Genomic DNA, 20948 nt, shown 5'->3' with positions numbered 1-20948 from the left:
GGAGGTTAATGGAAAAGGTTGAGTTGCTGGTGAGGGATGGAAGGGTGGTAAACTGGGTGGGTGATTTCCTGAGGAATAGAAGACAAAGAGTGAGAGTGGGTGAGGAAAGCTCCGAGGAGGGGGAAGTGACGTCGGGGGTGCCACAGGGGAGTGTGCTGGGGCCTCTGTTGTTCACAATTATGATAAACGATCTGGGGGAGGGCATGAAAGCCAGATGGAGGCTATTTGCAGATGACTGTGTAGTGTATGAGGTTGTGGGGGAAGGGGGATGTTTAGCAGAGGACTTGATAAGGTTGGAGCAATGGACGGAGAAAAATGGAATGTCCTTGAATGTTGGTAAGACAAAAGTTGTCAGATTTACAAAGAGGAGGAAAGTCACACGAAATGTATATTACTGGAAGGGGCAGGAGATAAGAGAGGCAGCAGGATATAAGTACCTGGGGGTGACACTGAAAAATGACCTAGGATGGGCGGAGCACATAGAGGGGGTGGTCAGGAGGGGAAGGCAGGCGCTGGGGTTGCTTGGTAGGACCCTGCAGGGAGCTGGGAGGAGGACAAAGGAGAAGGCATACTCCACATTGGTCAGGCCAATGTTGGAGTATGCGGCGGCGGTCTGGGACCCCTACCTGGTGACTGAGGTGAAGGAGCTGGAAGGGGTGCAGCGCAGAGCGGCTAGGTGGGTGATGGGAATGTGGAGAAGGAGGGAGGGGCAGGATGGGAAACTGCATAGCCCAACGGAAATGATTAAGGAGTTGGGGTGGGAAACGTTACAGAGGAGAAGAAGAGTGGAAAGGTTGGTCAGGATGTTCAAGGTGCTGAAGGGGGAAGGGGGATGGGGGCAATTGGGAAGCAAAGTACATAGAGGGGAGTACAGAGGACGAAGAGACCACAGATGTAAGCTCCAGAGGGTGTGGAGGCGGACAGAGAGAGGGCGGAACACCTTCCTGGTGAGGACGGGGAGGGAGTGGAATGGGCTGGGGGAGGAAATGGTGGAGGTCAGGGATGGGAGGGAGCTGAGGAGAAAGCTGATGGAGGGGGGGGGGGGGAGAGGGGAGTGAGTGGGAGTTCTTGCCACCGGGTGAAAGCCCAATTGCAGGTTAAGTAATAATAATAATAATAAACTTTATTCTTAGAAGGGTGAAAAGAGTTCAAACACGTGTTTTAGAGTAATGTTTAGACACGAAACGCCCGATTAAGATTATTGAAATCACCCAAGAGCCATCTGCATTGCATTTACCATTTCCTTCATTCAGCTGCCAAATAAAGTCATGGTTACCGCTCAATTGTCATTGTTGGCCTATGCACTGCGCTAGAGGAGACACCACCAAAGAAACCAATTTTAACACCACCTTAGAAGCAAAGATTATCCACCCAGTATCATCCTTCTCACACACATCCACGCATTAAGAGGTAGTGGGCGGCGTTCACGCGGCCTGGAATTCTTCGCGGGTCCTTGGTTCGATGCTCGACTCTGGCACACGGACCGCGAGGCCCGCAGTAGCTGTGATGACAACGGGAAGCCTAAAATATACATCAAGTTCTGTCCCTGCCCGAACACGCCCGAATATTCACCTTCGGCCAACCTCGGGTTTATTTATATAATATATTTATATTTCTCTGTTTATTTTAATGTAGCCATACTAACCTAACTAACCGTCCATAGTGTTTTAAAGTGTTTTAACGTAGCTAACCTAACCGACCACTTTTAATATTTGAATTCATTTTTCCCTGCGCAAAAAAAAATCAAACAAATCCCGAGGTTGGCCGAAGGTGAATATTCGGGCGTGTTCGGGCAGGGACAGAACTTGTACGTCTTAGGCTTCTCTGATGACGACACACCAGCGAGCGTCGCGCCGACACAGACACGCCCCTGGTTGGGAGGGCCCCTCGAAGCAGGACTGCGCGGTGTCCCCGGAAGAGAACCGCTGCCGTCACGCCAGGCGAGCGTGACGGCTTGCCGGCGGTCGCGGCCCCAGCCAGGAGCCGCAGCACGAGACGATCGCCGCGATTTGTTCACTGGACGGTTGTATTGTTGGGGGCAGTCAAACTATTTTTTTTCTTTTTAAGTAATATTGTTGTACGGTGCAAAAAAAAAGTGTGTTAATCTTCCAATACTCGCCAAATAAAAAAATAAAAAAACATGAAAATGTAGAACCAGGTTGTTACGTCACACAATTATGCACCAAAAAAAACCTCCATACCATTGTATGGTGGGATCAAGAGCTTGTGAAAAATTTCATTTTTGTTAGTAAAAATTTGTTCGTGATGATTTTTTTTTGGGGGGGGGGGGGGGGGGGGAAGATATAATAGTTTTTCCCTCACTTTGCTTTATTTATTTTTTTTTTTTCAAATTGTTGGTGGGAATTATAGATTTTTTTTTACCTTCTCTGCCTGGGATGATTATTTACCATATAGTGCAAGCAAATTTTTTCTCAATAACTTTTTTTAAAAATATTTGTTCTATGTTTCCGTCGTTGATTTCCTCGCTGTCGACGACGAGACGTATAACTCTGTACAAAAAAGGAGAACGTGTGTTCGTAAGGAACTTCTTGTTTGTAGTTGTAGTCGGCAGTTTTCGTAGAAAAAAAAAAAAACTTGCACGCGATGCTGTGCAAGTGACAGTTGGAGAAATGGTATTAGTTTTGAGAACTGTCAAACTTGAGAGACAAGTTACGCGAGACAGACTATACCGTTGCGTTTCGGTCTAGGATGTTCTACGACGATGATACGTAGTCGGAGGGGGAGCAGCCAGTTGGATCAACAGTTGGAGCGAGTGGTCGATGCAGTGGCTGGTGGAGGGGCGTGATTATTTTAAATGCGGCTGTTTACCAACACGTGGACGACCCGCTGGGCAGGGCGGAAGAGGGGGGGGGGGGAGAAGGAGGTTAGGAGAGACAAAGGAGTTTGCCGCGTGGTAGGGAGGAAGGCGCGGAACGAGAATAGACGCTCGGAGAGCCGAGAAGTTTCCGAGCCGTTATAAAAGATGCGCCCCGGGGCAGGCGGCGGTTTGCTAGTCGCTGCCGCCATGACTCTCCACGACCTCACGGTACGTAGCGCCCGAGGCAAGCGTGGCTCCAGAAGGGGGGCGGTGGGGGCGGCAGCTCCTCCCGAGACCAATTTCATTGATTGGTGTATATTTATGTTTACTTAAATATTTAATTTCATACGTTAAACTTTTTATCTCATCAAAAGTTGCATGGAGCTACTAAGGTTCTGTATTTGAAACCTGTAATTTGTAAATAATATTCTAAGGCCAATATCTGACCACTTTCATTTTTTTTTGCAACTACGGCATTTCTTTTTGCGATAGCCCCTCCCGAAAAGTCATACTGAAGCCGCCATTGGCCCGAGGAGAACGAAGCGTGACTCACGGCCTGTGTTCAAACGTAAAGACTCAGCTACGCCGCACTAACGAGCTAACCGCTTGCCCTGCGAGTGACGCCGGAATCAACAAGTGCGCAACTGATGCGACGCGGAAAAAAAAAAAAACAAAAAAAAACGCGTTCGACGAATTTGTGACGTCAGCGCGACAAAATTCGCGCACGCGACAGACTTCCCCATTGGAAAGATTTTTTTTTCCCCATCGCGTCACGGGTGCGATTGAGCGTCAGGATTTTGTTTTCTAATGATAAAATTCATTCGTGTGTTTTATGGAAGTTTTTTTTAAGTTCGTCTGTAAAATCTTGAAAAAAGAGTTCAGGTACAAAAAAAAATTTCCGAATAAATATTAAATTTCGATTAAGCGTTTTTTTTCTGGAACAAGTTCATTAAATAAAAAAAAATTGTAAACATAGATGGCTGTCGTATATGCAGCACGAGTGTATTTACAAACTACGCATGTTACCAGTAATGCGATGTTTTGCTGTCGCGCAAGTGTGATTTCGTGACGACGTTCTTATCGACATTGTAATTACTGTTCAGCTTACATATACTGTTCGCGGATTCAAAATGAAATCCTTTGCATGTGTTGGTACGGATGTAGGAGTGTCTTATAATGATGGCTGACACACACACACACACACACACACACACACACACCTGACTGTAGCTTTACGTCGTTTTGCATTGTTCACTGTGCGTGTAAACAAAGAGTGGGTCCGCCGCACTGGAACATCGCCAGCTCACACCTGACTGTTCCTCGAAATGCCGTGTCACACTGTCAAATATTTGTCTTCAACATGTTTGACAATATAGCTGGAGGGGTAGTGGTGAACGGAAAATGGCTTCAAATTTTCGACCATCAAACATACAGTATGTCCATAAAAAGAATATCCCAGTTACAATGGTTGTTCTTACAAATGTTCAATACGTGCACCTTTAGTTACGCGGCACACATCCAACCTAAAGTCCAATAATTCTTCCCACTCTTTGGTTAACACGTCCGGAGTAATTGAAGCAATAGCCTCTTCAAGTCGGTGTCTCAACTCTGGCAAATCATTAGGTAGCGGCGGAACGTACACACGATCTTTAATAAAGCCCCAAAGGAAAAAAAATCGCATGGCGTTATTTCAGGAGGTCAATTTCTTGTCTGGCCTTGACTGTGATACGCAGGTTGGCGAGCTTCAGTTCGGATGCAGTAAGTAGTTTTTTTTTTTTTTTTTTTCGCACACCCGAGAATAAATGCCGTTGTAGGTTTTAATGACAAAATTTAATATTATTCAAACTACGACAGTACTTAAAAATCTTTACATAGCTTATACAAATAATCATGTTTCAAAACTAATTTGTACGGCTTTCAGTTACACGATTTTAATTTTGGAACCTATTTGACACTAATTTGGTGATATATTGTTTTTAATACGTGTATAATTTTTATATTGTATAATGCGTAATGTTGAAAGATAGTTTTAAAATTAACTCTTTTATTACCTTGTACTTAGCTTGATCGAATGTCAGTTTTGTCATCAACAGCAGTCATTTGGAACATGGCCTCGCGGCATGGGGCGCAGATAAGTGGCCGTGAGATGTAATCCATAAGTTATATCGTGTTTTCATTAATTTGAAACTATTGTTTGGATGGTGCAGCTGTGTTTACAAAAACACAAATAAATAACAAGGATACCACATCACTACTGTTGAAGAAATTTTTTTTTCTTTAGGCGCGTTGTGAAAAATGATGAGAGTTAATTTTTACGATGCGTGCGCATCGAAATTTTCACAGGATGAAAAAAAAGGTCTACATACAAATAAATATTATATATGTATGCTTTTAAATAATATACTTACAGATCCATATAATTTAAAACATTTATTTATTGTGAAAACTAGTGATATAAATTGTATTTATAAACTTTTAGAAGTGTATTTATATAAGTGAGGTTAGGTTCCCGTGCATATAATTTATTTGCATTATAAATTATTACATTCTTTAAAAAATAATTGAAATTAATATATTATAATAAACATTTAGCATATTTATTTATTTTCATTAATTAATATTTATCTTGATTATTGTACTAAAGATTATTAATTTTATACACATGTTTATATTAATATCGATTACTGATTTTTAGTTTAAAACTTTTGATTTTATTATTTTATACTTTACAAATCGTATTTATATCACCCTAATTCTTTTATATTTTATTTCTAACGCGCACCCATTATTTTATATTTCTGAAACTGGAATTAGTATTGTTATTGTGACAGATAAAATAAAAATTAACCGTACAATCAAAATCACTATTCTATAGCGAACTCAATGTATACGTGAATTGGGTGTCGCTTTAGATTCTAAACTTTACTTTCATCATTATGTTGATATAATTATTGCAAATGAAAACAAAACTTAAGGACCGACAAAATAACTAACTTATTTGACGAACTCTCCTGACTCACTACTTAGTCTCTTTTTAACATTAGTGAGATCTAAATTAGAATATGGCTCAGTCATCTCAAACTATATAACCACTACTGATAACAATAGACATGAAATTATCAAAAAATCGTTGTTCAGATACTTTGTTAATAAACACATATTTAATAACCCTTCTGAGAAATTCGACTATGACAAAACCCTCGATTTCCTGGACACACGTAGGCTGCAGTCAAGAATAAAAGTGGTAGATGGAATTTGATGAGATATTTTATTTTATGTTTACCATATCGCTAATTTTTTAAAATTAGACTAGGAGTTCAATTTCTCCAACACAGGACACCACAGTTATTTTAAACAAATTTCAGAAGTTATGATGTGACAACACATGTTTTAAATAATGGAAACTTTTACTAGACAAAAAATATCAGTGCAAGTCCTAATAAATTCTTTTGCATTATAAATTTATTTGTGTTGTGAAATTATAAAATTTACACTGTTTTTTTGTAATATATCTAATAAAATATAACATTTAATTTAATTATATCTGTATTATATTGCTTTATACTGATATCCTGGTGTCATGGTTTTGTCCTTGTGTGCTTTATGTTTACGTTATACTGTGTCTATAAGTGTAGTATTTATGTGTAGTTTAACTGTATTGGTTTTTTAATGCCTGTCTCTTAAAGTTGTCAAATCTTGACAAGCAATCAAATTGTAAATAAATAAATAATATATTATTATTCTAAAATTCTACTTCTGGTTACAGAGCTGCGCCGTGTGCACGCAACCCGCCACTCAGCAGTGCGACGCCTGTCAGCTGGTTGCATACTGTCCAGGAGAACACGAAGAACAGCATCGCGCCAAATGCCCCGCATATAAAGTGCTCACTAATGTCGCCGTAGGGAGGTAAGCTAAAACATGGATTCACGTCTTGGCGGCTTGTCTGAGCGTTTATGTATTATGTTGTGATTTGGTGATGCGACAATGCAATGTTATGTTTACGCCTTGCCATTTCAATAGTATGCTACATTAATATTTTTTTGCTTATGCTATTTTTATGGTGTGTTATTACTATGCTATGTTTGTGCAATAATACTTTTGTGCCATGTTTATGTTATGTTTATGCTATGTCAGTGCTGTTATGTTTATGTTATGTTTTTGCTATGTCAGTTCTGTTATGTTTATGTTATGTTTATGCTATGCTAGTGCTGTTATGTTTATGTTATGTTTATGCTATGTTAGTGCCATTTTGTTATACTGTTATGTTTATGCGGTTTTTATGCTATGTAATGTTAATTCTATGTTATTTTTACGCTCTGCTACGTTTGCTGTGTTACGTGTACGTGACGCGCAGGTTCGCCGTGGCGGCCAGGGACCTGGCGGCGGGAGAGTCCATCTTCTCGGAGCTGCCGGTGGCGGTGGGCCCCAAGGCGGACTCAAGCCCGCTGTGCCTGGGCTGCCACGGGCTGGTCGACGGCTCGGCGAGTTGCTCGCGCTGCGGCTGGCCCGTGTGCGGGCCCGGCTGCGAGGACAGCCCCGTCCACGCGGCCGCCGAGTGCGAGGTGTTCCGCGCCGCGGGCGTCGCCTTCCAGCCGCCGCAGGTGCCCGACGTAGTGGTGGAGTACGGGAAGATCCGCCGAGTGCTGAACTAATCACAAGGCTTGCGTCTCGTCCATATCAAGGTCATCTGGGATTATGAGGGTTGGTGCGATGAGAAGAGAGAGTTGGCGGAGTCAAAGAGATGGGGGATACAGGGAGTTCCCCGAGAAAATCCATCGGTTCACGGCAACCTTCGACATGTTTCCCGCTTGCAAAAATTCCCACCTGGAATCGAACCACTCAGAGTAGATTGATCTGATCACTATTTGACACACCTTTTAAGTGAGCTGCCCTACAGGCCATCTCCCTAGAGTCGGAGCTTGATTTACCTGCACAAGTTCTCCTGCCTTTTAATTCTCTCGCCTGAGAGGGGAGTGTTTCCCAATTGGCTGCAGGTGAAGGCCAATCACGGCTTTCCTTATGTCTAGGAGGACTGTTAGTTTGGCCAACCAGATGAAAGAAAGGCTGTGATTGGCCAACAGCTGCAGCCAATCGGGAAGTACTCCCCCTCTCAGGGCGAGAGTATTAAAAGGCAATAGAACTTGAAATGACCTCAGTAGGTAAACTACACACCCTCATGATGGCGACTTCAACTTCGACTGAAACGTCGGTGGTGTGTTCGCCTTGGATGCAGCTACAACCCAGAAGCCAAGAAACTTCAGACAATGGCCGCGAAAGCTTGTAGCATTTCTGATCTGTCAGTCAAGTCTGTTTTGCTGTTTGTGCAATCTCGTCAACTGTTTGGATTGTGTTTGATATTCGTTTTTGATCATAAGTGATGTGACGTGTGAACCCAGGGAACGCCACAAGAGGAGAGTGGTGAAGCTAAGGGGGGGTTGCTGGGCTCCAGCAGGACTGGACGGAGACGTGCTGCCAGATGGAGTGCGTGACGCCGCTGCGACTGCTGCTCTCTCGGGAGAAGTGCCCGGGTCGCTGGACGCGCGAGGTGGACGCCATGCAGTCCAACGACGAGCGACGCCGCGACCTGGACGCCTGGCGCGCCGAGCAGGTCAATGTGGTGGGCTTCCTCCGCGACCGCTGCGGGCTGGCCGACAGGTGGAGCCGCCTTTCTTTTCCTAGCCCTAACTAAAAAAACTAAGTGTATCCGGGTTAGGGGAGGGACCCAGGTGCGTCTCAGGCCGAAGCCTACACGCCTAGTCATGCTGGGATTAGCTGTGCATCGCGTGCTAGAGAGGGGATTGGCCAGCCACGGCAGCGATTGATGCCATGACCAACATCCCTCACTCGTAAATCCAGACTATAACTACAGATAGGTTGGGCCCGGATCATCTGGAATCGGAACACAGTGCTAGAGTTGAAGTCCAAAGATTTCGAGTGTTCTTCTTTCGAAGATTTTTGTGAAATGGAAGCAAAATGTTTAAAAGAAAATATTTTCCAGGTATGTGAAACAGAGTTGTTCAAAACGGCATGCCAACATTTCTATTAGGCATTATTTTGTATGGAACAACAATGAGCGCGGATTTTTGCTGCCAGTTGCATTCCTGCCGATAGACTCTTGTTACTTTGTCTTCCGCGAACGGACAACCCCTGGGTGATTCCCGGGCAGATACACCAAAGGCTAAGTCCTGTTCCACATAAATCTGCATTGCGATTAATTTTTTTTTCTAAAAGAAGAGAAAGTTATGCTCATGGTCATTATGTTGGTCCCACATGTATTAAACAGATGCATTGCTCATACTAGGCATAGTGCCTGCCATCTAGCGGACTGACATGACAACTCCAGGTTTTTACACAAAAATCTTGGAGCTATCCAGTATTGGATCCGTTCTTCAATGACACAGAAACGGAGACCAGTAAAGTAAACAGAGATGGATCTCACTGAACTCTCAGGATTGTCCGAGCTAATCCGTACGGATCCATCTACATCTGCGTGCTGTTGCAGAAATTCTGTTCCGTTTACATTATTGGTCTCCGTTTCTGTGTCATTGAATAACAGGCCCAATAATGGACAGCTCAAATATTTTTGTGTGAAAACCTGGATTTGTTGTCATGTCAGTCCGTTAGATGGCAAGATGCTATTCCTAGTATGAATAAATGCATCTGTTTAATACATGTGGTACCAACATAATAACAACGAGAATAACTTTATCTTCTCTTAAAAAAAACTTTTCTCTATCGTTATACAGATCTACAGGGGAAAAAAATAAACGTCCATTTCTTCTAATTTATTAAAAATAAGTTTATCTTATTTTATGCAAGATATTATTATACATTAATTACCAATATATCAATAAGATATTTTTGTAAGTTATTTTCCACTCTCTTGTCTGTGCTGTTTGTATAGAGCTCTCTGGTATTAGTCTCTAGTGTGATTGGCCAGAGCACCACCTGGAATTGGAAAACCTCTCCTCTTCGTTGCCATAATGCAAAAGCCAGTGGCGAACCACAGGTGAATCATCTTCGCCTAGTCTGCCAACATGGCCATCAAACCAGCCTTTGGGCTCTTAAAACCATCATCATCATTGTCTTTATACATCATCAATCATCATCTAATTCATCATTACCTTCTTCACCTTCATCACCTTCATCATAAACTTCAGTTTCATCATCTTCAGCTTCATTGCTCTCGTCATCATCATCAATAATCTTCATGTTGATTATCACTATATTCATCAATTTTATTGTCATCATCATTGTAATCATTCGTAAATCATCAATCATTATATTTATTTTCATCATCTTCATATCTTCATCATCATCTTATTCATCTCCTTATACACCATGATCTCATTATACAGCTTCTTATTTATCATCTTATTGACCATCTTCTTAGTTATCATATTGTTATTCATCACTTCTTATTCATCATCTTCTTTGTCATCGTGATTGTCATCATTCAACAATCAACATTCTTCATTTTTGTAACATCATCATCAATCAGTCATCATCTTAATAATTTTCTTCAAAATCATCTGTCATCATCCATTGTGGCCCCACGGGAGTGGTGAAGAGGGGTCGTATTCGGGCCACAGGTTCGACGAGCAGTCGATCCACAGGGCGTGCGGCCTGCTAGAAGTGAATGCCTTCGAGATCCGCATGGTCGCTGGCACCACCATCAGGGGCCTGTACCCGCAGACGGCCATCTTGTCACACAACTGCGTGGCCAACACCAGTCACACCATCACTCCTCAGTCGGACTACAGGTAAGCCAATCGTCAATCTCCTATGCCAAGGACCATAGATTCTCAGTGGCATATAACAGAGGTCACCAGGGCCATCTAGAAGATTCAGGGGGGAGGGCAAATTTCTCGGAGCCCATGCACTAGAGCGGCCTGGTTGTGTTTCAATATTCTTTTTTTATGATTGCACGAAAATTACAAGTCTATTGTATAAAATAATTCACTGGAGACATTACAAGTAAAGTGATACATGCAGGTCATGCTTACAGTCTAATTTTTTTAGTGAGGTTTTAAAAGTTGTAAATTAGGTGATAGCGAGAGTGCCCGACGTAATAATTTGCCCCTGGGTCCTTGTTTCTCTCGACAGCCCTCATGATCTTGAAAAGTTGTGTGCTGGTTGTGGCAGTGGCGTAGCCAGGATTTGTGTATGGGGGGTGTTAAGAAGCTTGCCCCCCCCCCCGTATTAAAGTGGGGGGTCGGGGGGGTCCTCCCCCGGGAAAATTTGGATTTTAAGGTGTAAAATAGTGCTATTTTAGCTTACTTAAATGTAAATATTGTAATGGTAAAAATTTTATTAATTTTAATATGAAATTTGTTTGAGTGATGAATAAGAAATTAACTATAGATTTGGTGCTAAGGGGGGGGTTTGAACCCCTAAAACCCCCCCCTGGCTACGCCCCTGGGTTGTGGTAGTCACGTGGCACGGCGTCTTGCAGGCTGACGCTGCGGGCAACGGTGGCGGTGCCCAGGGACGCCGAGCTGTTCTCGTCGTACACGTACTCGCTGGACCCGACGATGGTGCGGCGACAGCACCTCAGCAGCGGCAAGTTCTTCGACTGCCGCTGCGAGCGCTGCAGGGACCCCACGGAGCTGGGCACCCACCTGGGCTCGCTCAAGTGCAACAAGTGCGACCCAGGCCTCATCCTCGCCTCCGACCCGCTGGGTGAGCCTCGCTCCACGCTTCCTTCGCAGATGACTCGGTTAGGAGGAACAGCGGTGGAAATGTATCGTACCAGTTATGGTATGCCTCCTCTCCTACCCCTCACCTAACAGGAGTGGGGGTACAAGGGGAGGGAGTTCCATAATTTGTATACATACTCTCCTACTCCCTCCACTAACAGGAGTGGGGGTAGAAGGGGAGGAAGTTCCAAAATTGGTATGCGACCTCTCCTACCCCCTCCCCTAACAGGAGTGGGGGTAGAAAGGGAGGGAGTTACATAATTTGTATACATCCTCTCCTACCCCCTCCACTAACAGGAGTGGTGGTAGAAGGGAAGTGAGTTCCATAATTTGTATACATCCTCTCCTACCCCCTCCCTTAACAGGAGTGGGGGTAGAAGGGGAGTGAGTTCCATAATTGTTACGGTAAATTCTCACTTGGCCACAGTCAGCATACCATAGTGTTGAACTTAGCGAACCATAATTCCTCTACCGCGTACCATAATCACGATCGTACCATAAAGTTGAGACAGGAAGCCGAAGACTGGCTCGGAACCAACTCCCTACAACCACGTACTGGTTTGGCTCGCGAGCTCCTGCAGATTCGAGGTGGAACACATGCTTCATCACCTGGGTGAGCGACTGCTGCCCCGAAGATGGCGAATGCAGCGTCGACCAAAACATTGGAAACTGTGTGTTTCCTCCAACTCCATGCGGCAAAAAAAAGCACAAGTCAAGCCAGTGCAAACAATAACTGTCTCCAGCTATACAAAATTAAACTTCTACCAAGACTGTCTTAGCTACTCAAAATAAAAATGAAAAAAAAAATTTCATATTTTATTATTTTATTGATTAAAATAAAAATCTATCAATGGTTTTAGTGTGTTCTTATGAGCTGATATGGACAGTATATTCTCTCTTTTATCTGTCTCAAACAATGACAATGTTGGTGACGAGAGATAAGTTATATTATATTTTTAATGGTTATGTATGACTGACTGATGTTTGTAGTGTTGCATGATTTTGCACGACGATACAATCAAATATTATAGTGGCCTCCAAACCAATTGGCTAATGAACTCAATGCTCAACATAAGTTATTATTCATGTCGTGTATTTGTGGCCCTCATTACAAAAGTGTTACACCTTAGCTATTCCAATAATCGAACCTTACCCTGTCTTAGAAGCTGGATTCTAGCCAATTAATGAGTTATTATCCTCCTCATAAACTCGAGCTTTCTTGTACCCAAATTAAAGCCCCTAGACAGAACTGAAGCACCAAAAGGGCATCATGATTAAAACCAGAAAGGAAGGCTTAACGAAGTCGGAAATCAGAGTCAGACGAAAATGTATAGGAACATAACTGTGAGCGAGTTGATTTAGGAGAGGTACAACTTTTTAAGACCATTTTAAAGAACCCTTGAAAAAAATATTTTGCTATAGTATGCGCCAGATTTTAGAAAAACATTAAATTATTTGTGTGTGTAAATTAAATGAGTAATTAAATAATACTGGTTGAATTGTGTTAAATAAAAAACTATATAATTTTTTTATACATTCGAAATCACAAAATTCTTGGGAATACACGGCGACACACATACTCGGCAGTGCTGATGAATATTTGAGTGCTTACCTGATATCATTTGTGACGGTAAGAAAAAAACGCCACTGTGACAACCACAGCAGCTAGCTGAGCCAAAGTTCTAGGTTACCGAATAACTGTTCAAAGGGAATTTACATCTTTCTGAACTTATCCACCTTGCTCTTGACTCTCCTAACTCAATAAACTTATTGGTGCTAAGTGTGCCGCTGCTTTCGCGGTTGATATGCCGTTGGTAGCAGCGGAACCTTCCATCGCTTAAGTCTCTACATAGAAACTGTCGAGAAAAGTCTACAGCAAATCCAAACTCATTGGAGAACAATTGAAATAATTATTGCATTGAACAATAAGGAATCCTAAGATATAAAAAATGTACTTATTTCGTGATGTTTGATTTATAATAAGAAGTACATGGTCCAGTTAAACTGGTTGGCTAGTGAATCATTATTTCAAGCTAGGGGAATAAGTATAATACAACTTACGGTAACCTACTTATTCCGTATTGAGGATCGAACATAAACACAATTACAAATATTTTTTTGTGTACCCTTTTATCTTTTATTACTTAATATCACAGAAAATTTTTTTGAAAACATGAAAAGTGAAAATAGTAACATTGAGTACCAGAATGTTTGGTTGGTAGGCTACAAATATCCGTGAGCTGACTGCATATACCAACCCCTGTGGAACCGGATTGTGGAGAATGGTGAAACCTCATTTTCAAATATCTTCATAGAATATTGCAGAGAGTGAATGCAGGTTCAATTTTCATCCGAAAATGATTCGAACATTTAGATAGAAAGAAACATTTACCTTTCATACAAATAAATTCATAGGTAGGCGGAGTACTTCAAGTTTAAGTAAAGTGGAGGAGCGAGGAATATGATCTCAAGATTGAGGATTGAGGCATGAGGAGTGCGGAGCGAACGATAGGGATTAAGAAGTGATGGATCGAGAGTGAAGAGTCGGGAGTGTGGAGTGATGTAACAGGTTTTTGAAGTACGGAGTCAGGGGTGGCGAGAGAGGTACGAGGAGCCTGCCTGGAGTGAGGATAGAGGAGTGAATGAAAGGTCGTAACGAGTGACGAATAGGGAATAAAGAGTAGGGAGGGTGACGCGATGTATCTGGTGTGGGGAGCAGGGAGTGAGGGGTCGGGAGCGTCGATTGATGTAACAGGGTTTGAGGAGTAGAGATTTAGAGGTGGCGACTGATTGGTCTGGAATAAAGAATGCGGAGTGAATGGAAGGGGGTAATGAGTGATGACTCAGGAGTGAAGAGTCGGGATCGTGGAGTGATGTAGCAGGGTTGAGACAGGGGTGGCGAGAGAGCTATGTGGAGCCTGGAGTGAGGACAGTGGAGTGAATGAAAGGGAGTACTGAGTAATGACTCGGGAGTGAAGAGTCGTGAGTGCGGCGTGATGTAACAGGGTTGAGGAGTAGAGAGTCAGGGGTGGCGAGAGAGGTACGAGGAGCCTGGAGTGAGGACAGTGGAGTGAATGAAAGGGAGTAATGAGTGAAGAGCAGGGAGCGTGTGGGCTGAGGAGAGACGCGCGATGCTGCCGGCAGACCCGGGGGCGGCGTGGCGCTGCACGCACTGTGAGTTCAGCACCAGCGGCGCGGCGGCGGCGCGGGTGATGCAGGTGGTGCGCGAGGAGGCGGCGGCGCTGGACTGGTTGCCCCCGGGCGAGGAGGCGGTGGAGGCCCGCGAGAAGCTGTGGCGCAAGTACCGCTCCGTGCTGCACCCGCGGCACTCCGTCGTCACGGGCGCGAGGCTGGCGCTGTCGCAGCTGTACGGCCGCGCCGAGGGCTACCACCTGGACGAGCTGCCCGACATCCTGCTGGAGCGCAAGGCGGACATCTGCCGCGACCTGCTGGCCGTCGCCGACGTCGTCGAGCCGGGGCTCACCCGCCTGCGAGGTCAGTGTACCTTCACCTAGAACCTGGCCGCCTGCACTCGGCAGGAGAATTGTTCCCAGAGAGCATGGGCGTCGCAAGGATATATTTTTTGGGGGGGACTTCAATTGATTTAGTTGTTTGAGGAATATCCATCCCCTGGAAAAAAAAGCGGGGGGTCCGGGGGTCCTGCCCCGGGAAAATTTGTGGTTTGAAGGTGCAAAAAGGTAATTTTTAGGCATTTTTCTTTCCTAAATATTCTAATTATAGTTGGTTGCACTATATAATTTATTTTTTATAAAAAATATTTTCAGAGAACAAATTTGCAAAAACACAGTTAACATATCTTCTGGTGCTATATCCACACAAAATCATTAATTTAAACATCAGGAGAAACTACGAAACTACGAAACTAAATATATTATTGGAGGGGACGAAATTGAAGACTTATTATTGGGGGGGACGTGTCCCCCCGTCCCCCCCGGTTGCGACGCCCATGCCAGAGAGGTTCTTCCATCCTCACTTTAGAAGACTGCAGGTTCACTTCCATGTCTCCTCCCCCTTCTCCATTCATTATCATTATTATTTCCCTTTTGACGTAAATACGTCTTTAAAATTGTTGCTCCCATAGTGGGAGGCAATTAAAAAAAAAAACGAATGATAACAAAATCGGGGGGATACAGTTTGGTGTTGCAGCTACGCATCCATCATCTCCATCCGAAATTTAATTACACCACTGGATAGCTAAAGGATCAAAGAATTCGTTACGCCAAGTGAGGACAGTGACGCATCGCGCGTGGCGGAGGGGGGAAGCGCCGCCATCTTGAGGTCATTATGCTGCGTTTCGAGATTTAAATTTAGTATAACTTTAAAATCGGATAAGCTACGACGTTCGCTTGAGTTACGATCGGAAGCTCTCGTCAAAATCTATCGATTACATATATAAAACATTAGTGTAAAACATTTACAGTGACTATATATGGTGTTAAAATAAAAATGGGGTGTGGCTGTGTGTTATTACCTGTTACGTACATGTGTTCACGTACGGTCGTTTCCATTACAAAACCACGCCCCATTTTTTTTGCATTATTTACACAATCACACTAAGTTTTCAGGAAACTGAACTCTCGCAAAAGAAAGCTAGTGCGTGTGTGCTACTAGTATATTTATGCTACGAGAGGTATTTTAAGTACATTGTCCATATAATAAAAAAGAAGAAAAATTACATAAAGTACAACATTTTACAAAAATACAAATAAAATAAAACAATTCACCACACTTCGGGTAATGTACCGATCAGCAGTTTAGGTACAATTAATAACAAATTTAATTTAACTTATTGTCATGAACTCATTGATTCGGAGGAGAGGCAATCTGTACCAATTATCTGCGTAAGATTCATCATATGTGAGGTATTTGTCCCAACACTTTACCAGATCATAGAACCCCATTGCAAAATAATTTCAGACTCTGTCCTCGAGACTTCCTGTATCTTAAGGGAATGACAGACGCCCCCAGGCCCACATTTCTCCATTATACCATGCAGTGGGTATTGCTGGATAAAGACGTTGTTGTGACATCGTTAATGTTATAAAATACCATAGACCTAAAAAGGACATTGGGAGATATGCCACACTCAAAATGCCTCGCCCAGCATCATCTTTTTCTATCTCGGCGTAGAAAAAACCTTTGAGGTTTGTGACATCCATCATGTTGGTCCAATGTTCAGGACTTCTGACCTCTAATCCAGAAATCCTGATTGTATTCCCATTCGGATGGAGGTATCTTTCCTCCAGAAAAGTATTTATTTCACGTTAATCAGGGAAGTGGCAGAACTAGCTTCGAATTTCGGGGAGGTTGGATCATCGGAGAATTTTGGGTGGGCATATGTGACACCTGCCATCAAAAGATGAGTCAGCAATTTTTAAAAGTCTTATTGCAACGCATTTCTGGTGCTTTGAAACCTTGTTCAGTGAAGAAGCTGGGGGTCCATGTCTCTACAGGCATGACGCTGTACGAGCTGCACGCGCCGGTGATGGTGTTCGCCAAGCACCGCCACGACTATGGCGAGATCAGCGCGGCCGAGTTCCGCGCCAAGCTGGAGGAGGCCGCGGCCATCTTGCAGGAGGCGGTGCGCATACTCCTTCTGGAGGACCCCCTGACCCCGGAGGGCGCAGTCGGGCGCGTAGCCGAGCAGTCGCTGCAGCAGCTGCGCGCTTCCATCGCGTCGCTCGCCGCCTGAGCGGGCCCGCCGGCACCTCCGCCACTTTCTGCAGGCCTCAGGGGGGGTCACAGTGGCTTGGGATCACACCCGGGTGTCTACCTCGTAGAACACATCATAGGGGTTCTTCAGTTTTCCCACACCAAGCATTTAGTCAGCACTCCATCTCGGGCCACCGGTGCCGCTGTGCCCCCGCCACTTGTAAAGGCCTCAGGGGGGTCATGGTGGCTTGGGATCACACCCGGGTGTCCACCTCGTAGAACACATCATAGGGGGTTCTTCAGTTTTCCCACACCAAGCATTTAGTTAGCACTCCATCTCGGGCCACCGGTGCCGCTGTGCCCCCGCCACTTGTAAAGGCCTCAGGGGGGTCATGGTGGCTTGGGATCACACCCGGGTGTCCACCTCGTAGAACACATCATAGGGGGTTCTTCAGTTTTCCCACACCAAGCATTTAGTTAGCACTCCATCTCGGGCCACCGGTGCCGCTGTGCCCCCGCCACTTGTAAAGGCCTCAGGGGAGTCAAGGTGGCTTGGGATCACACCCGGGTGTCCACCTTGTAGAACACATCATAGGTGGTTCTTCAGTTTTCCCACACCAAGCACTTCGTCAACAATCCATCTCAGATCAACGTTTCATGTCACACTCCGGGGCGTACTTACGAATTCTCCTCGAAAGACTCATCAACATGGTGAGTGAGAAAGTAAATGTTAGGAGTGATCATCAGGGAGTGAGGGGTGCATAGCGAGTCACGTGTATAAAAGGAGTTAGCAGTCGAAAGTGGAGATGTGGCAAAGGTAGATCCAAAGGCATCAGGTCCATTTCCCGGTCCCGAGTTTTTGAAAATTTCCTTTCGTGTATTCGGAGAACTTGTTGGATCTCCATACGTCAGTATCAACTTGCCACAGAGACTTCAAGCGCGCAGCATTTCCCACCGCCTTAAGCAACAATCGCCAATAATTAGATTGATAACCGCTTAAAATTAAAAATTTGTGCCCCGTTCATTGATGGCAAAAAATTTTTAATGTTTCAAGGGATGTCGCATTTTCATACGATCAATGTACGAAAACAAGTCCGTTTGCTTAGAAGCACCTGGTGGAAGAACATACGAGAAAAAAAGAAGTAATTCAGCAAAACTGTCGCAAAAGCTTTCCATTAACCGGCTGTGGGGGAGAATGTGGGATGATGGTGTATGTGTCTCGGCAAAATGTCAGGTTACACGCGGTGGTAGGTTAAAACCAACTGATACCTTGACAATATAAATGACTTCGTTCAAATTCTGATGATACTGACAAACGAGTTTTGACATATTATAGAACTATATGCGTAGTGTGTGGAAATCTGCAGAATACGTAGTTTTAAAAAAATCTATAAAATAGATAAGTTACATCATAGCAAGCTACATATAACTTTTCTTTTTAAATATTTACAATTTCTCTTTTATGCATGTTATAGATTATTCTGTCAAATTAATTCTAATCCCGTGGCATTATGACTATTGTCATGTTTTTTGTCTCGCTTCAACTGTTGTGCTGAATTATTTTGGGTTTCAATATTTTTGTGTTGTCATCATTTGTGGGGATTTTTTCGTTCTCTTAGTACATTTTTCTTTGTTTTTTCTTTGTTTGCTGACCATATTCCTGTTTCGGAATATTTTGTGGTGTTCATATCCTTGTTGACAACAGCAATTGTTTGCTTAATTTTGTGTGTTTTTTGTATATTTTTTTTAGTATTTTTATTTTTATTTTTATTTATTTATTTTATTTATTAGTTTTTCTTCAACAGAAAAAGTTCTTAGCAATGGCGTATGTCCAAAAACTTACATCAAGTCATTATGACTCTACCGACACTGGTGAACTAGCTCATTAACTCCAGCGATATTACTGTAATTTTGCAAGCAATCATCACTGATAGTCACTCGACAGGTGGATTGTAATCACATGTGTGCTATTTTTTGGAATATGGCCTTTACACAAGAACAAGAATCAACGAACACATTAAGGTTTTATTACCTATAGTAAAGGCTTACAATTGTGAATTTTTATTTTATTTTTCAACTTCCGCATTCAGTATCCTCAGCCCAAGTTTCGTGTTGAGCAAACAAAATAAGCAAACAAATCAAAAACACTCTGCAACGGTTGCACCCGTTTGCTAAAATTAATATGTATTTTAGTTGTTTTTTTTTTTTCAGTTTCATTCGAAAGAAGTTCTAGTAACGTTTAAATTATTTTTTTAAAAATTGAAAGCCTCATATCTAGTCATGTTTCTGAACTTCCACTAACCGTGGCAAAAAAAAAACTTTCCATAATTAGAAAAAAACCACTTTTATAAAAACAAATATATACATGCCTCTGCAGTACCATTATCTGTAACTGGCCCAATCGTCTTATTGACCAAATTTTGTTTACACAAAACTATGTTTTAACACAATCAGTAAAAAATATGTATGGTAATTTTTTAAAATACAAATATAGCTACTAGTTCTATGTTTAATAACAAAAAAATGCACCATATCGTACATTTAAGATATCTTAATACTCAATAGTACATTATATCATCGTATTATTGTTTGACTGAAAAAGTTCCTTAATAGATTTAGGTGGCTTTAGTCCTCGCATTAAAATACCAAGTTGATATTATAAAATAAGTTATGTATTTGATTTGTAAATATTGTCTGTTTCTTTTTACTCATAGTTTGTGTTTAGTTTGATCTTTCTCCACGGTATGTAACAAGAAATTAATTTATTGGAATTGTGACATTAAAATTGTGCTGTAAAATTATTTAATTTTTAAAAAAATATTATGTTTAAAATATTTAATTGAATAAATATAAACATATAGTTAAAATTTTGTCTTTTTATTTACATTTCCTGATAAAATTATTACTTTACTTGTGGGTGTAACATTTTAGTCTTTAGTGGGATCCTGTAGTCTCACTGTGAGTCAACATTCGAAAATCCAAGATCTTTTTTTTTTGACACCACGATAGTTAACTCTGGAAAGAAAGGAGATTAAGGAATGATAAGGGGAGTAGGTAGGGCATTTATTATGGATAGCTTTGAGCGTGATTCTGAGACTTCGCTCAGATATGTATTAGGCACACTGTAAATTTTTTTCTGTAGATGGAACAGAAATAATCATTTAAAATTACAGATATTTGTAAATTCGTTTTACACGAAAACAATTGCATCACTACAAAATAGTGTTCGAATTAATACTGGATTCAGATTCTTACCCAGGCATTTATGATTTGTGTTATCCCAGTAACTCCGATTATTTGTAAACTGTTCCCTGAATGGCTTTCCAGAATTAGCTGCGCACATAAATAAGCATGATAAAACACAGTAGATCCAATCATTGAATCATCTATTGTATTTTTCATGGCTTAAGAAAATATTATCGAATGATACAGCAATTAAAATATAAAATTATGCGTCAATTTTCGTAAGAAATGCTCAGTATTATCTTGAAAAATGTATTTATAGATGCAAAAAATAATAATCATAGCCATGTGTTGTACAGAGCTACGATATATTTAGTGTAGTATTATAAATTATTTCTTGGTAACTGGTTTCCAAAAAAAAATTTTTTTTTTGTAAAAGTACAGAAAAAAAAATTTTTTTGTGCAATACCGTCAGGATGTGCAGCTAAAGAACTACTTCAAGATTGTTCTTTTTTCACGAGTCTTAATATTTATTTCATTTGCATATCAGCACTTTACAGTACGTGACGTCACTG

The 20948-nt window shown here is 42.3% G+C and overlaps 1 protein-coding gene across 3 annotated transcripts; it reads left to right on the top strand.

The window, feature by feature from the left end:
* Window positions 1-2955: 2955 nt before the first annotated feature.
* Window positions 2956-19974, top strand: LOC134543095 (SET domain-containing protein SmydA-8). Of its 3 annotated transcripts, none has more exons than XM_063387883.1 (8): window positions 2956-3046; window positions 6585-6724; window positions 7173-7419; window positions 8271-8473; window positions 10435-10581; window positions 11274-11500; window positions 14736-15012; window positions 16992-19974. In XM_063387883.1, the coding sequence occupies exons 1-8, from the start codon at window positions 2984-2986 to the stop codon at window positions 17467-17469; spliced, it is 1782 nt and encodes a 593-aa protein (XP_063243953.1). In that variant the 5' UTR covers window positions 2956-2983; the 3' UTR covers window positions 17470-19974. The 3 variants fall into 3 exon arrangements, with proteins under 3 accessions (XP_063243953.1, XP_063243952.1, XP_063243954.1); XM_063387882.1 differs by having other exon boundaries at window positions 10411-10581; XM_063387884.1 differs by having other exon boundaries at window positions 10411-10581; window positions 14662-15012; window positions 16992-17343.
* The last annotated feature ends 974 nt before the right edge of the window (window positions 19975-20948 follow it).

The sequence above is a fragment of the Bacillus rossius genome (genome assembly GCF_032445375.1).
Source record: "Bacillus rossius redtenbacheri isolate Brsri chromosome 9 unlocalized genomic scaffold, Brsri_v3 Brsri_v3_scf9_2, whole genome shotgun sequence".
NCBI lineage: Eukaryota > Metazoa > Arthropoda > Insecta > Phasmatodea > Bacillidae > Bacillus > Bacillus rossius.
Note: the sequence above shows the minus strand (reverse complement) of the source record. Positions and strands in the feature narration are given on the sequence as shown.

What these genes read in the sequence shown, in the direction of transcription:
- LOC134543095 (XM_063387882.1), top strand. Translation starts at nt 2,984, where the DNA reads ATGCGCCCCGGGGCAGGCGGCGGTTTGCTAGTCGCTGCCGCCATGACT. An exon ending in ACTAATGTCGCCGTAGGGAG is followed by an intron (nt 6,725 to 7,172) that starts GTAAGCTAAAAC and finishes CGTGACGCGCAG; the next exon opens with GTTCGCCGTGGCGGCCAGGG. An exon ending in ACTCCTCAGTCGGACTACAG is followed by an intron (nt 10,582 to 11,273) that starts GTAAGCCAATCG and finishes GGCGTCTTGCAG; the next exon opens with GCTGACGCTGCGGGCAACGG.